General features: G+C 37.2%; 1 protein-coding gene across 1 annotated transcript in view; it reads right to left on the bottom strand.

The window, feature by feature from the left end:
* VWA8 (von Willebrand factor A domain containing 8) overlaps positions 1 to 16,644 on the bottom strand; it is a 182,787-nt gene that overhangs the window by 96,452 nt on the left and 69,691 nt on the right. The window contains exons 19-21 of the mRNA XM_054271880.1: positions 15,048 to 15,154; positions 10,898 to 10,969; positions 776 to 852 (exon numbers count right to left, since the gene is read on the bottom strand). Coding sequence (XP_054127855.1) covers positions 776 to 852; positions 10,898 to 10,969; positions 15,048 to 15,154 — 256 coding nt within the window. The remainder of the gene's footprint in view (positions 1 to 775; positions 853 to 10,897; positions 10,970 to 15,047; positions 15,155 to 16,644) is intronic.

Below are 16,644 nucleotides of genomic sequence, written 5' to 3'. Positions count from 1 at the left end.
AGTGTTACAGAGACGATGCTTTTAATGGGCAAAGTACCAAAGATCAACATTTTCATTAGCACTATTTAAAAAACAGTGATTATGGAAAGAGACAGGGTGATGAAGCTAGAAAGTTGAAGACAAAGAGATAAAGATCAGAAACAAAGCTGAAATGGGATTCAGTTCAACTGAAAATGAGTCTTCTAGGTATATTTATTCTTTCTTTCCATTTATTAGTTTCAAGTTCATGTTATAAAAAGCAGGCAGATAATTTCCTATTATTTCAGCTTTTGAATTGTTTTCAGTTGGTTTGTTGTCTTGAAGTCTGTTTTTTAGCTTATGATGTAATTTTCTAATCCAAACTCTTATGGGTGAGAAAGAAATACATGCACTCAGCAGGAGTGCCAAAGGAAAAAAGCCAAAAAACCTTTACTATGTCGAATGTTTCTTGTCTGATGAGTGATATACTCAAACAATTTTTCCCTCACACAATACTGCATGCTAGGGAAACCTTTCCAGAAATGACAGCAAAATATAACTTGTTTTTTGAACAAAGTTTAGCATGAGCACACTTCTACTTCCTCGTGTACCAAACAAGATGATTGCACTACATTCTTGTACCCACTCCTCAACCTGTCAGCTTATTGCCTCTGCCAGACACATTCCTGTGGTCTGTGTGCCACTTAGGAGGCCTTTGTTCAAACAGTAAAAACACGTTAATTTCAGAAACATGAGTTTTAATAACATGAGAAATTTGATTAAAATCAAAAAGTATGGAAATCTAACACATTCTTACCTGTGCAGCTGTAAATACTCTCTGGGTCTGTTTAAAAGGTGAAGGAATCTGTCAACAACCTTGTTTTTCCCAACTCCCTGCAGTAAACAAATATAATATTAAGACATTAATACACATATACATATTTAAGAGTTATAAATACAGAAAAGATAACTTGCCAAAATGGTTAAAATACTCTCCATACTCCTTCATAGGTAAATGCAAGTTCAATCTATTTCAGAAAATTCTGAACACAAGTTGATGACATGTATTTTGTTTTATATATATATTCACAAAATACTTATCTATCTTACTAGAAATAACCAGAAATAGGATTGTGTCCCTAGAGTTATGTCACACATGTTATGCATCCTTTACCTAACACAAGTTTTTCCAGCCTTTTTATTTCACAAAGGTATTGCAATGTCAATGCTAGGAAGCTGTCTTGCACTTAATAGGCAAAGTTAATTCTTGGTGGTCATAGGACACATCCTGCAACTGTCACATGGAATTTGGGCACAGCCTTGGTAATAGTTGCTGATCACATTCCACTGCAGTTACAAAAAGAGGCCCAGATGGAATCAGAATTCAGCTGTAGATAAAACTGATCTCTAACTCTATTGAAGGATGTCTGCACTAGCAAGCTGTAGAAAATGATGGCAGTGAATTAGGTGCTGGCAATGCCCTGGTGCGCCCTGTCCTAAACGTTTTAGGAACTGATATTTCAGTCCAGGTCTAACCTAGACTCAGGGAAGGAATTATCAAAGAGCACAAATTAGGTGGGCTGCTGGGGAACATCCACTTCACTCTCATCCTAAGAGAGATGGATATGTACTGAACTGCAGTAAGGAAATTCCCTTCAAAAGTACATTCTAGATCTGGTCTGAAATGCTAATGTAGATGCAGACCAAGGTGACAGCTCACACGCAGAAATTCTTATCCCGCCTGCAAGTAGGTGGCTGCAGGAAGCTCAGAATGCCAGTGAGAGTGCTACAGGTAGCAAAGAAAAAGGAAACAGCAGAAAGAAAAACTCAATCATAGACCAGCCAAAAGTTGTTCGACAAGACACTATCCCTCTCCTGAGATTCTCACTCTGACTGTATCTAGTAGTCCACACCAGTGTAAAGAAGATAAATATAACCCAAAGAAAGATTAAAGAGATTAGATTAAACCAATTTGAGTTTCACTAATCTGTTTCACTTGGCATTGAAACAGAATAGGAGCCTTCAGAGCTGCAAGTTATGACATTTATGACACTAAGTTCTAGCTGAGTGATGCTAACTGCCAGCTGCAGAATTGCAAACTGTTTAAGCTTCTTGAAATGGGACCACAGTCTCTCTTTCCTCTGCTACATTTGTAAGAATGGAGAATCATGCACATATGTATAATGAAATCACAGGAGGAGAGTTCTCACCATGAGAGCAGAGGAAAAAATACTGCAGAGGAGACAAAAATAGAACTACCTATATTCTACTGCAGACTTGACTCCCACACAGAAGAGCCAACTCCGTTAATGCTCTGCCACATGCCTCCTCACAAATCTACTTCAGAAGAATCTACAGCTTTATAGAGATGTAGTAAGAAACTGCAACACACTTAACACCTTTCCCAGTAGTTTCTGAAAACTGTCACCTGAAACAGTTCTCCACTGCTGTGAAAGGGGATGCAATTCTGCTCACAGGATCTTGCAGGAACTTATAGGACATACCCATTTGGGAGAAAATATTCAAGTTCAGAAATTTTATCAGGGACATTCAAAGCAACCAGAAACAGGCTAAGAATCCCCTAGAGGTGCACACAGACAGTTTTATTCACATATGTTTCCTGCTACTTTCAGTCAGATCATAAATGGGTGAATAAACAGAAGCATTTCTAATGTCGAGCACAAAACACCCATGCTGAAAGCAGCTTCCTTTCCTAAGAGAGCTAAAGATGGCTGGGCAGATGTCTGCACACAGTTTCTGCACCGATTCCAAGCAGATTGCATATCCTGTTTCAGTCCAGAGTGGGACTCCAGCCAGCTGTGGCAAGTACAAAGATGATGAAATATATCAACATACTGAATCAATGGAAAACATACTTAATATTACACAAAGTGGTTACTGTAATTAAAAAAAAAAATTAGTTACCAAAGTAACCCAGTGAAGTCAATGGGAGCTGTGCCGTGACCACATCTCACCCTTCCTTCATTTTTATCTGTGCATCTCCCCACACTCTCCACATATTTCCTTTTATTTAAGTATACTTCAATTTCAGAACATCATACATTTTTAAAAGGTGCATGCAGTATTTAAAAGCCAAAAGGCATTCTCACCAGGTTTTAGCTATTATAAACAAGTTAACATTGCCTAACTTCTAGACTAAACTGCTTCAGAGGGTACATTGTGTGCCTTCACAGAGGCTGTGGTGTACCACATAAAATCTTTGGTTGGCAACAGAAGCTGCAGCAAAGTTCTCCTCAAAGCTTTTTGATTCCAGCCCTCTACATTCCTACTTCATGACAAGTTACCATTCCTCTAGGTCTCAGCTACTCCACTGAGAAGTTACAATATCACAGAAAGGAAGGAAGAGACCAAAGATATTTGGAAGGCTCTTTAGCACTATTAAGAGACTCCAAAACCCAAGAGTTTGGATGAATTTGCTCCTTAAGTACTATGCATTAGTGCAAGACCAAAAAGAGCAGGTTTGTTCCAAATTCACCTTACATCCATGGGATAATGAGTACATGTATAGTAGTCTTCTTCAGGCAAACAAGAAATGTAGAAAATGCTAACACATTTTGGAAAAATAAAAACCAAACCAACTCTAGTTACAGGCAGCCAAGAAACAAGAAATTACAAAAATGGCAACAGTCACCCTCCTTTGCCCTTACTGCCAAAGATCAAGCTGGATCTTCTGGAGACCCACACTGCTAGCAACAAACAATTTAAACAGGAATAACCTGAACTATCTTTCATATGAACATACTAAAAGATTGAGCTGAACTTGGACTGGATTATATATATATTATAACATAATCTCATATAATTTTGCAATTACTGCAGGCTAAGGTAACATTCAGAGGACAAGCCAGTTTGCCATTAACACTTGCTGTGTGCTATTTATATACACACTATTGCAGTTACTTAATTTAACAGAAATATAAACATATGCTAATTAGAGAGAGAAGAACATCTGTGTTGGTGTTTCAGCTGAAGAGAATAAAAATACTTCAGAAAGCAAATATTAGACAATTTTCCCTCCATCAGACATATGGGATAACTGAAATAGAAAAATGAGAAGTAAATATCTGCACTAATGAATAACAAACAAGAAATTATGCAATTAGAAGGCAAAATAATCCCTTAGTTAAAAATCCTTCCAACTGACACTGTAAACACTTGCTACCAAGGATGAAATGGCCTAATTTCCTAGCAGAAACTGCAGTTTCAAATATAAACAATATTGTTGTTATAAGTCCCAGGAGGCATTTTGCAATTCAGGATGCAGAACTGACAACTGAAATTTGTCCCTTGCACAGCCCAAATAAAGATAATAAAGTTATAGTCCAAAGGAATTGGACCCAAGTTTTTGAAATTAATAATCTGCCTCTTCAGAAAAAAAAAAATCTAAACCAGGATGCCTCATTTTTACTTTCTTTTAAATGATTTGCAGGTCATACTGAACCAGCTGAAGAGGTTGCCATGTTGTGCTGTTCAGTACTGCCCTTCAGCTGAAACACTGCAATCACATCATCTCCATATCAGAACACCTGTTTCATTACAAAAGAATGAAACAAATTTTGAAACTGGTAAAAAAGCAGTTTATCAATTTTTCACTTCAAGAAGTTTCACTTTACAATTAATTTTAAAATTGCATTATTAGAGAACGAAAGACAAATTTGAGTTAACAATTTTAGTACGCAGAGCCCTCATGTCAGGGTTCTCAGTTTCTAACGTCACAGAAAGTGTTCTATTATCATTATCACAGAAACTTTTCACTGAACAATGAAAATAAAGAAAATGAAAACACTTTTCATAATGCTCTGTTTCTAACCCTGGGTCTGGCACCAAACCACCTTTCCTGGCTACAGCTTTTGCGTTTCTGTTAGCAAAGACATTTGCAATGCATGTATTGCTGAGGCAATTATGGCTGAGGCTGCGATTTTTAGACCAGAGGATGTCTCTGGGTTTCTAAAAAAATGTTCTATTATCACCAAAGCAACTCACAGTACCTATGCAGAATTATATCACACACTCCAGGTGTTGAGAAGCCCTGCTTGGAACAAATGTGAATAATGCATTTTAATATCTGCAGAAGGTGCGCCATCAGCAGACTCTAGACATTGCTACCAGAGGACCACTGCAATCGACCCTATCACGGCTACCTTGCTTGAATGTTAGCAACAAGCAACAAATTTAAATACAAAAGCAGTGGTGATTTGAACTCCTGCCCCAGATGCAATCTACATATTCATCAGTTACAAAAGTAAGTGTTCTGTGGTTCAGTATCTGATTTTTTTTTTATTGCAAGTTTATCATCTGGGGCACACCAAAATTATAGTGGCAGCAAAAGAAGAAAATTTCACCGTAAGAGTCAACTTAATTCCCTGTTAGGAATCATGAATGGAATACTTTGGATGCATCTCTGACTGTATTTCTAGATATATTAAGAGTTGATGCCTTTTTTTGACTTTAAGGAGAACCAGAGACCTGTCAGGCTAAATACAACCATTGCATTTCCAGTGAGGTAAGACAACTGTGGTCCAATGGAGAGAAGCATATGATGGAAAGAATCTGTGAGAAGAAGTATCCAAAAGAAAAATCAATTCATTGTTTATTTTTTAATTCTGGTTCTCCAGTTTAATGTGTAAAGGCAGAAAGCAATACTGTAAGCAGAGACACATTTCAGAAGCATGCCTATTCTCAGATGTGTACACACTGACTGTACCAAGTCAAAGAGAATATTTTCTGAGTTTTCCACAACTGTCATACCTAATTCCCTAGACAAGAAATATCATTGTATTTGGCCCAATTTAACTCATTTGGAGCTCAGTTTCTTCATGCTTACAATAATAATAAAAAATTGGTTTGGGATAGTACATTCTTGACTTGCAGAAGAAACTGTCTATTTTTAAACAAGTTTAAGCAGGAAAACAAGACTTATTTCTATAAATGTTGAAATGCCAAGCATTTGCTATTTCAAGTTTTTTGATGACTGATATTATTACATTCTCAGTTTGCACTTAATTCAATTTCACAATGAGTTAGAAATAAAAATATTATATTAGAAGAAAAGATCTAATCAAGCATGTCATTTTAAATATCTTTAAGAAAGACTCAATCATTTGTCCTACTAAATTCTTCAAGAATAAAATAAATTCCTAGTGTGAGCCCAAGAATTCATGTAAGTTGATCTCCCAGTTAAAGAAAGGCAGCAGAAAGGATGAAATTACATTGTCAGGGAAATATATTAGCAAATGTACCAGAATGCCATTACATTTCTAAGTCCTTTTAATCACAGAATAGTTGGGGTTGAAAGGGAACTCTGGAGATCATCTAGTCCAACCACCCTGCTAAAGCAGGTTCACCTACCAGCAGGTTGTAGAGGATTGCATTCAGGAGGGTTTTGAGAATCTCCAGGGAAGGAGATTTCATGGCCTCTCTGGGCAGCATGTTCCAATGCTCTTTCACTTTCACAGTAAAGAAGTTTTATCTTGTATTCAGATGGAACTTCCTGTGTTTCAGTTTGTGCCTGATGCCCTTGTCCTATCACTGAGCACCACTGAAAAGAATTGGGCCCTGTTGTCTCAACAGCCACCCTTAAGGTATTTGTATACAAGACCCCAAAGATTTGACAAGATGCCCTTCTCCAAGCTAAAGAGGCCCTGCTCCCTCAACCTTTGCAGGTAAGAGAGATGCTCCAGTCCACCCACAGGACACTCACAGCCTTCATAGGCTGGACATAGTACTCATAATTCATGTATTTCTGCTTACTGTGGGTTCACATCAACACTAAACAAGTGTTGCTAGAGTTTCTTTCAGATTATTTACACCATTTAGCACCTTCATAGAATTCTTCATTCTACTTCTCAACAGCTCATTCAATAACTCATGGCAACAGAGTGATGCCAAATAAAATAACCTCAATTTTGCTTAACATGCTGCTGGGCGCTTTAGAATTTCATGGCAATAAAACAATTCAGAAGTGAGACGGTTGTGAGCCTTCTCTATCCAGAAAGCCACAGATCCTATGTAACTATAAATACTATGTGTGGTATCTTCAAAGACAGATGATGGCTGCCAAGACCTCACCTATGACTAATAAAGGTGAAAGCATCCAACACATCTCTTTACATAACCTCCAAATGCAACAATTTGGGAAATGTTATATTTAACCTTTAAAATTGTGAGACGAAATAAAATAATTTCAGCCAATGCTATTTCCAAAGGTTTTCCACATAAACAAATTCTATTTATTAACATAGTTTCTCTTGCATTTGCCAAAGAAAATCCAAGCAGACAGTAAAAGACAGCAAGTAGTGGTCAATCAAAGAACTGCACACTGTCTATCAGGAAAAATATCTCAAAAACATAGTCGAAAAATTTTCCAAGGTAGTAAGAATCACTACCCAGTCTGTCTCATGAAGCTCAAAAGCTACTGCAAGACCTGTATTTAATGAGTACATAAACAGCCATTGCAACATTTGAAATAACTGGGGGCTCTTGCTGTTCTTTGCCTGCTGGTGTGAGAGTAATATGCAGCTTCTTACCCTCAGCCAAAGAAGCAGCTGCTTTGCAGGTGCTTTGAAAAACTGTAGATGGTCACAGATGGATTCATTTACAATCAGACTACAGGCTCTTTCAGGTAGCTATATCAGAACACATAGTTAAGGCACTGGCATGTCCTTTACTTGGAAGCTATTTCATAGCTGGAAATTCATATCTATCATATCATATGAACTCAGAGAAACCTGTTTGTATACAAAATGGAAACACATTCCAGTTAACATCCAAAGTAAATCATCAACCACTGTAAACAAATATTTATATTTCAGGTAAAACATTTATACCGTGAAATCCTAGGCCATATAAGCCCCAGGGAAGAAACATGAATGAAGTGTTGTAAAGCAGTTTACTTCAGAAGCTGAGTACTTCTAAAAATATCTGTTGGCATCTTCCATTTGTCTTCAAACTCTCCTCCGTTTCATTAAGAAAGCCAGTTCACAACATCCACCAAGATAATTTAATTATAATTTACTGATACTTATCATCAGAGTCTGTACCTTGCAAACAGTCTTGGTAAAAGGGTTCTCATCAGGCAGCTCTTAAGAGTTATAGAAGAAACCACATTTACAGACTTTGAAAAGACAGAGGTCTTAAGCTAACAGGAATCGTGTGTGTGTACATGTGTTGTGCAAATAGAAGAGGCAAAGGTGGAAAAACACATTAAGTCAACCAACCAAAACCAAATCCAGACTCCAAAAGCAAGACTACAGGTCAAACTTGCACATTAAATCACAGCTGAATGGAGATGCTTACACAGTCATCATTTTGAAAGATCAAATTATGTCCTAAGGTAAATGCCAACTCAATTAAATATCTAGGAAATGACACAAGCTTTCAAAGGGATGTTAGTCCTATGTTTTGAAATACTCCAGTTCAGAGAATTTGAATTTTCAGTTATTACACTGAATTTCCATGATTCACTCATTCACTAATAAGACACTTAAGAGAAAGGAACTCAAAACAGTACTTTGTATCTCCTCAAAATCATTATCTGTTTTTTCCAAATGGGAAAAACAGGTACACACTGATGTATATATCAAGGCATCACAAAACCCTAGCTTCTTATACAGACTGAACTGATAAAAGTAACTGAACAGAAAAAAAGAACGTTTTTTAAAAATAATTTTCTTTACAAAAACTTCATGAAAACACTAATATCTTCAATGAGGTATCTACACATACTGCATGAAAGCACAATTGATGCAATGTGGTTGCTTTTAAAGTACTTGAACATGATTCATCACAAGCTGCACAAATTTACAGTAAAATATTTAAGGAATTAGCCAAGGAATTTCTAAGTGGTTAGTGATCATTCCTGAGAAATGAAGAATGATTGCTGTGGTACTGAAAAGACTGCAGAATGGCAAATACAGCACTTCAAACTTAAAAACAGTATTTTGAAAGGAAAAGGCCTATTGGTCTTTTCTTAGTCACACATAAAAACTCTGGAACAAATTTGTAAAGAGTAAACCTGGAAGTACTCAAAAGTATGTTAGCAATTAAAAAAAAACAACTGTACTCCTGATTTGCCAAAGAGAAAGCGCAGCAAATCAACTAATTTTCCAACTTAATGGTACAGCTGAGCTGATGTCTGGAATCAAAGCAATATGTTCCAATACTTCAATCCAGTCAAATCTTTTAATGCTGTCTTCAAGTAGAGACTCAAAAGATGGAAGAAAATCTGACATGCATTAAATTATTAGAATGAGAATACATCTGCTGGAAAAATCCATGATATCCTAATAATTGTACTTGCATAGTCTTCAAAACTTTTCTGCCAAATGAGGCATGTGTCAGAGCTCTGATTTGCCACTGGTATAAACAAGCTCTTTCCCCACACCTAGGGTTTTACTTGTTGTATTGAAGGTCAGCTCTGACACGGTTTTCCTGCTTTGCAGAGGCTCCTTTTGTCCCCCATGCCATGGGAGCTGCATTTACACTCAAGCCCTTTCCTTGGTTCCTTCCCAGCCTGCACTGAGGCGATGCTGTGCTCGGCCCTGTATCTTGCTGATCTCAGCCTGGACCTGCTGATTTGACTTCCCAGCTTGATCTCAGACTTGCCTCATTCACCATGGACCAGTGTGGCAGCCACTGAGCACTTGGATGACCATGGCTGCTGTCCCCAGGCCTGCTACTCTTGCTTTGGCACTGAGAGACTGCAAAAGTTATCATTAAGGACTCTGTCCCTGCCTCTGTTTTCTCGTGGTTCAGCCTGCTCCTGCTATTCCTTACCAGCAATTGCTGCAGGCAATCTGTACGACATAACATTTTCAATACCAGCTTGGAAGCAGGCACAGACAGCACTGTTTATGAAATACAATAAATAGATCTTGTTTCATTTATGAAATAGATCAATTTCTATTTATGAAGAGATTAAACCTTTTGGAGAAGCTGGCATTATCCTTCAAAAGTCTACAGAGGTTTCAAATAAACCATCTTTGTAAATTCAAGTTGATAACAAGGATGCTGAACAGATGAAAGTATACTTCAATATATGCACATTAATAATAATTAGCATTTTATATTAATTGTCATGCTGGTTAGATCATTAGTGCTTTGTGTTAGACATGTTCTACAGACTACTGCAAAACAAAAAGAAAAACATCTGCTAAAAAATTATTGTATCCTTGCTAAGGACAGCTAAACAAAAGGGAGATTACTTTTGGGGCAAAAACCAATCTCAACAATGAGGTATTGATAACCGAAGATACCAGTCAAAGAACTATACAAATATGTTACTTTTTTAGAGAAAATGAGTATTTAGCTGTCAATAAGATTTGGGTAATACTGAAGTGTACACCTCTTACCTACCACTGGAGATTTTAAAGGAGTGGTTTGATACATAGTCAAGAAGGATAACCAAAGCCATTAACTGAAGATTTTAATGCTAATGATGTTACATACTGCTATTACTATGTCAGGAGAGGTTTAGATTGGATATCAGAAAAAGGTTTTTCACCCAGAGGGTGTTTGGGCACTGGAACAGGCTCCCCAGGGGACTGGTCAGGCCTGACAGAGGTTAAGAAGCATTTGGTCAGCACTCTCAGGCACAGCATGTGATTCTTGAGGATGGTCCTTTGCAGGACAAGGAGTTGTACTTTGATAATCCTTGTGGGTCCCTTCCAACTCAGAATATTCTGTGATTAATTCCTTGACTTTTTACTCTGACAGCCATATACAACACATTTACGGCATTTACATTTTCCACAAATGTGTGCCTATAAAACCCCTGTACAATGTAAAATAAGGAATTGAAAAATGGGCCAAATACCTCAGTAATAGAAATGAATGCAATTACAAAGAAGCAAAACAGAGATTTAATTATATTATTGAATAACGGGTTTGTTCCACACATTGCAAGAAATATTTCACTCACCTGGTTGCCAACTAAAAGAAGATGTTCTCCCAGCAGAAAGTCCTTGAGCATATCTTCCATTACCATCATATGCTAGAGAAAAGAACCCAAAATTTTCACTTGATTTTATGCTCTCAGGTTTATGCATTCACTAATGACAGTGGTACAAGAGGAACCTAACCTCAAGCATTTGGGGCCAGATATTTTTGAACTTTATACTTACTTATAGCTACTTATTTCATACCAAGAGCCTCTCAGTCAATAATAGCAGAGGCAATATATCCAGTAATAAGAACAAGGAAGCATTTACATCCTCTGCTCAAACTCATTGTGGGAGCCTGATTTCCCTAAATACTTTTAATTCTCTGTAATCATTCCTTGTATGTTTCCTTTTAGCCTAGCTGAATGCTTGTCACCCAGACTGTAAGAACTTTCTTTAGTTTGTGCCAACCTTCCAGCAATATCCTAGTAGAAGATTCCAGAAGCCAAATAGAGAGAATCAGACATATACACACATACATATCATTGAACATTAAACACCAGGTCTAACTTAATAACAAATATACTTTTTCTGTTCTAATCAAACTTTATTTTCAAGGAAAATAAAGATAGGAATATGCATATTCAAGTCTGAAAGTGTCTATATGTATCTTACAATATGTGCCTAACTAGCAAATTTTTATTAATTATTAGTTCATATGTGCCTAATTGAAGCCAAAATGCTGGAGGTATATTTTTGCATATATCCACTATCATAACAGGTACACACTGTACATCCTTTAACCTTATCTCAGTTCTCACAAATGATTTGTTTCAAAGGATAGAAAGGATTTCAGGATAATGTGGCAATGCAGACTACTTTACTCGCAATAAAGTCATGTATATTTCTCCACTGTATCTAGTAAAAATAGGTCATCTGTAAGTAGGTCAGTCAACCTACTTAGAGAAATGAATGATTGTCTTTAAATAAATACATTATCATCTCATCTCTAGGACTTGATTAATATAAAAATTAAAAATCAGCAGCTTGCTTATAATTTCTGATAAAACCCTTTGTTTCTGTGTGAAGGATATTTTAAATTTCCAAATCTCTCTAGAACACAGGCTGGGGGTGGGGAAAGACTCTTGTAAACATAGCTTAATACCGTGAAATCCTAACCAGGCATTTCAAAAGACTACTGAATGCTCAACACACAATTTAAGGAGAGCACTTCAAGGCAAATTATTCTGGTTTTTTGCATCTGTACGCACTAGAAATTTATAACTGAGAAAAATAAATTTGACCAGATATAGGAGAAATTCTAGTAAGTCAGTTTACCACACACACTGCTTACAATTTTACATTTTATTTCTAAGGCACAAATACATCCTTTTGATGACTTTTTTTTATCCTAGATTAACAAATATACATACATTATGGTTCCCCTGCAAAGCAGCTTACCCACCAGAAATACTATGTATTGATACTTCTTCTTTTGTTGGTTCTTTTTTTGCACCAGGACTTAAATTAGCATTGTATTATGATACCTGCAGACATTTAACATTACCTATTTAGGCAAAGGAGTTGTAAGTAGACACATCCATCACCTTTATCAATCCATGTTCCCCAGTGCCTTGTCTGAAAATTGCATTTGGCATATTACCTAAAAAAATTATTCCCATGCCTATGACACCTGTTGTGGACCAACAGCAATGTTTTATGGCAATATTAAATTTCACTGTAATGTGAATTGTTTCAAGACCAAACATACAAAGGCAAAAATCTATGTGTTTCATTACACTGTGCAGCACTACAAAGGGATGAGGACATATTTTTTCTCTGTTTTCAGTTTATTTCTGTAGCTTTAGGTAAGAAAGCACTGCACTAAACTGAAATAAAATTTGTTCTCCAGCAGGTTTTGTTAAATGATCATTGTAGCACTTGAATCACCAAACTGCAAAGTAGCAATACAGAAAATAAGAGTACAATTCATTTAGAAATTGGAACACCTATCCTGACTGGTATTTGATTGCTGTTTCCTTTAGCATTTAGCAGGCATATCTATGCTAAGAAAGATACAGAGCAGCAGCAATTTTAACAGAGGTTCTCTGCAGCAATTTTATCAGAGGTTCCCTGAATAAAATCTGAACACAGTTTTGTCTACAGTTTCCTGAAGCTATAAGCAAGAAGGTGGAAAAAGCAAAGCAGGTGGTAAGTCCTAGGAGAATTCAGGATTTCCTTTCCAACAGACACAAATTATGTGCTTTATCAAAATGGTAACAGAACAAAATCTCACATGAAATGTTAGTAGGGAAGATGAAGTCTGTCATCTGTTCCCCTTGCATGGCATGTCATCACCTTCAATAGGTGATACCCACATAGCTTAGCCTTTCTGGGGCAAAATTATAAATGAGGTACAAAAAAGACTAGGAAAAGGAAGTATGGAAACCCATACCAGGCCCCTAAAAGCAAAGTATTTCAAAAGATCATGCTATCAGTATTCCCTTTCAGTAGGAAAATATTTTAAAGGTAACCAAGAGAGTAAATCTCTTCCTAAGGATACCTTTGTCTAACAGTTTTGAGGCTTTTACGCCAGTCAGAGAAGAAAGCTGCTCTACAAAACGGGGTGCTGGAGAAACCAAAAAGCCTGGTCACAAGGCCCTTCCTTTTCCTTGTATTCATTAACCACTCTTTACTACTACTATGACCTAATTGACACTAATGCCTAATTGATAAGCTAAACTATTTAAAAGAAATAATTAATAACTCTAATAACTAATTTTCTAAGTACTATTCTCCTTCCTTTTCAAATATGCAATATTAATTCTAATGTAAAGGAGTGTATTGGGTCTGGCTGAGATGGAGCTGGTTGGGTATGAAGGTTGCAGTGAATGGGGTGACATCAGTGAGTAGTGGAGTTCCACAGGGCTCCAACTTAAGCCTTCTGTTCTTCATCATCTTCATAATTGTCTTGGAAGGGATACTAAAGAATGGAAAGGGATACTAAGCAAGTTCTCAGAGGACACAAAACTGGGAAGAGCTGTAGACTTACTTGAGGACAGGGAGGCCCTGCAGAGAGGCTTTGACAAATCAGAGGCTGGGGAATCATCACCCATATGAAGTCCAAAAAGGGCAAGTGCCGGATTCTGCACCTGGAATGGGGCAACCCTGGATGTACAGTCAGACTGGGGAATGAGAGGCTGGAGAGCAGTGCCATGGAAAGGGACCTGGGGGTCCTGGTCAATGGCAAGTTGAACATGAACCAGCAGTGCCTTGGCAGCCAGGAGGGCCAACCTTGCCCTGGGGGCATCAGGCACAGCATCTCCAGTGGGCAAGGGAGGGGATTGTCCCACTCTGCTCCAAGCTGGGGTAGCCTCACCAGTGCTTTAGCACCTGCTGAGCCAGGCTGGCACAGCATCAGCACTGTCTCCCCAGCATTTCCCCCCCATCAGTAGTCTGGGGTAGGCAAAATCCTGGGACAGGACACACCTAGTCCAACTGACCCAAAGTAAGCACAGGTATATAGTATGGACTATATGACATCAGCTCAACTACAAACGTTAAGGAGTAGGAGTGGGGGCATTTGTTATTTACAATGTTTGCCTTCCCAAGCAACCACCACATGTGCTGAAGCCCACAGCTTCCTGAAAAGTGGCCGAACATCACTTGCTAGTGGGAAGTAGAGATTTAAACGGTTGGTTTTTCTTTTTGATTGTGCACACACAAATTTTTGGTTTTGCTTTTGCTTAATAAATTGCCTTATCTCAACCTATGAGTTTTTGTCCAGCCTGTTTTCTCTCCCCTCTCCACCTGGGAAGGGGGAATGATAGTGGCTTGGTGGGCACCTGGAGTTCAGCCAGGGTCAACCCAGGGAGGTACAACTTTATGCAACAGGCCTGTAAAACACAGTCTCAGGATGCGATCTACAGTCCAGCCCTAAGGGTGGATCAGTCCAGCAGCAGTAAACATAAACAAAATGTTCAATAGAATTGTTATAATCTCTTCACATGGGGCTGAAATATGTCTAAAATGACCACTAAATGCTATGAGAAAAATTTAATACTAAAGAAACTACTTCAGAAATATATCCTTAAAATTTAGTTAGTACATTATTTACTACACATATGAGCATACCCATTAGTATACATTTAACAAACTTTTCTAACTCAGAAGTCAGAGATTTGTACTTACTTGTGCATTTTCATAAAACAAAACATCTGGCACTTTCATTTTCTCAGCTGAGTTATAAATTGGCATGGTCACAGAGCCTATCTTCAGAATCCCGTTGTTTATTTCACCTAGTCATTTTTCAGGAAACAAGCAAATGTATTTCTTACAACATCTTCTAAGCAGACAAGGCAATCAATACCTAACATTCGCAAGTAATGATTTACAGATTCTAACAAGGCTCTGGTTTGCAGTAAATGACTTCTCTCTAAAGAAAGAAAACACTTGGAAGAGTATCAATTTACAAAACGCTGCATTATCATGAATTTGAATTCTCTTTAAAACTGTAAAGAAGTGTATTACAATAAATGATGAAAAGGTGATCCTACATGAAAAGGACCATAAGAAACACCAGAAATTGTGAGCACTGCCTTGGTCTAATTTGACACTCTCCTTGTATTAATGGAACATCACCAATACTTTTAGGCTATATATTCTCAATCCACAAGGTTTCACACGTCCATTCTTCTGTCTTCCCCTGTCCCTCTGTGGAGTGAGGCACAGACATGAGGTAACAAAGCCGTGTGGGGGCTCAGCTGAGAGGGGGAGCACACCCACCACAACAGTACAGAGCCACTGCTGAATCTCCCTTTCAGCACTACCCCTCAACTACAGCCCTGAGAGAAAAAATACATTAAAAAACTTTTCATAGATCAAAAGAACCATAAATTCAGTACTTAGGAAAATAAAAAATAATTGTAATTAATAAAAAATGCAATAAAAATAATTTTTTGTTTTGCTACTAATTTCTTAATCTGGCATGGTATAAAACTGAAAATACCCTTATTTCCAGACAGATGTTTTTAGCTATTTGCCTCTATGGCATGAAACAGAGAAACACAGAAAATTCAAGGGATGTATCCAGATTATATATAATGTGAATAAGAGATATAATAATACATAGATGGTTGTAGATATACATGTATGTACATGTGGCTGCATAGATATTTGTATATACTTGCATACACATATTGTACTGCATATAATAGAAACTATATATCCATTAATATACCTTATGAAAGACATATATAATATATATAAGATATAAAAGATATATATATATAAATCTATACATATGAAAGATACAAAATCTATATATTATTATATCATATAAAATAGGTACTTCTATATACAGAGACATTATTAAATTCATAAAAATATAATTCACATTAATTAAAACCAAAGATGTGTTTACCGCTGCACAGATCTAACACTAAAAATACAGCAATCTAATACATCACAAAACTGGGAACAAACATACAGAAGAACAAGAACAGAGATAACACTGGTGAGGCAGAGAACAGGAAAAACATATGAATGGAAAATGGCAAATTGCTCCCAGTACGCTGCCTGACAGAGGATATGAAAAGATATACAGCTAGCACGAAGTGGGTTATACAGGAATGAGAAAGCAGAAGTGAGAAAAATGGCAGAAGCCGAAATATATGCATAGCCCTGAAGGTGACTACAGATGATTACAAGTTGGATAAGCCAAAGAAACTAAGACCTGCTCGATAAAGGTGACATGCAACTACTACAGCAATTTAAAGAGAACAAAGAG

Source organism: Melozone crissalis, unplaced genomic scaffold (genome assembly GCF_028551555.1).
Source record: "Melozone crissalis strain CALT ecotype California unplaced genomic scaffold, PUWL_Pcris_2 ptg000013l_1, whole genome shotgun sequence".
In the NCBI taxonomy this organism is placed as follows: domain Eukaryota; kingdom Metazoa; phylum Chordata; class Aves; order Passeriformes; family Passerellidae; genus Melozone; species Melozone crissalis.
The sequence above is the reverse complement of the archived record's forward strand: the minus strand, read 5'-3'. Positions and strand labels throughout refer to the sequence as shown.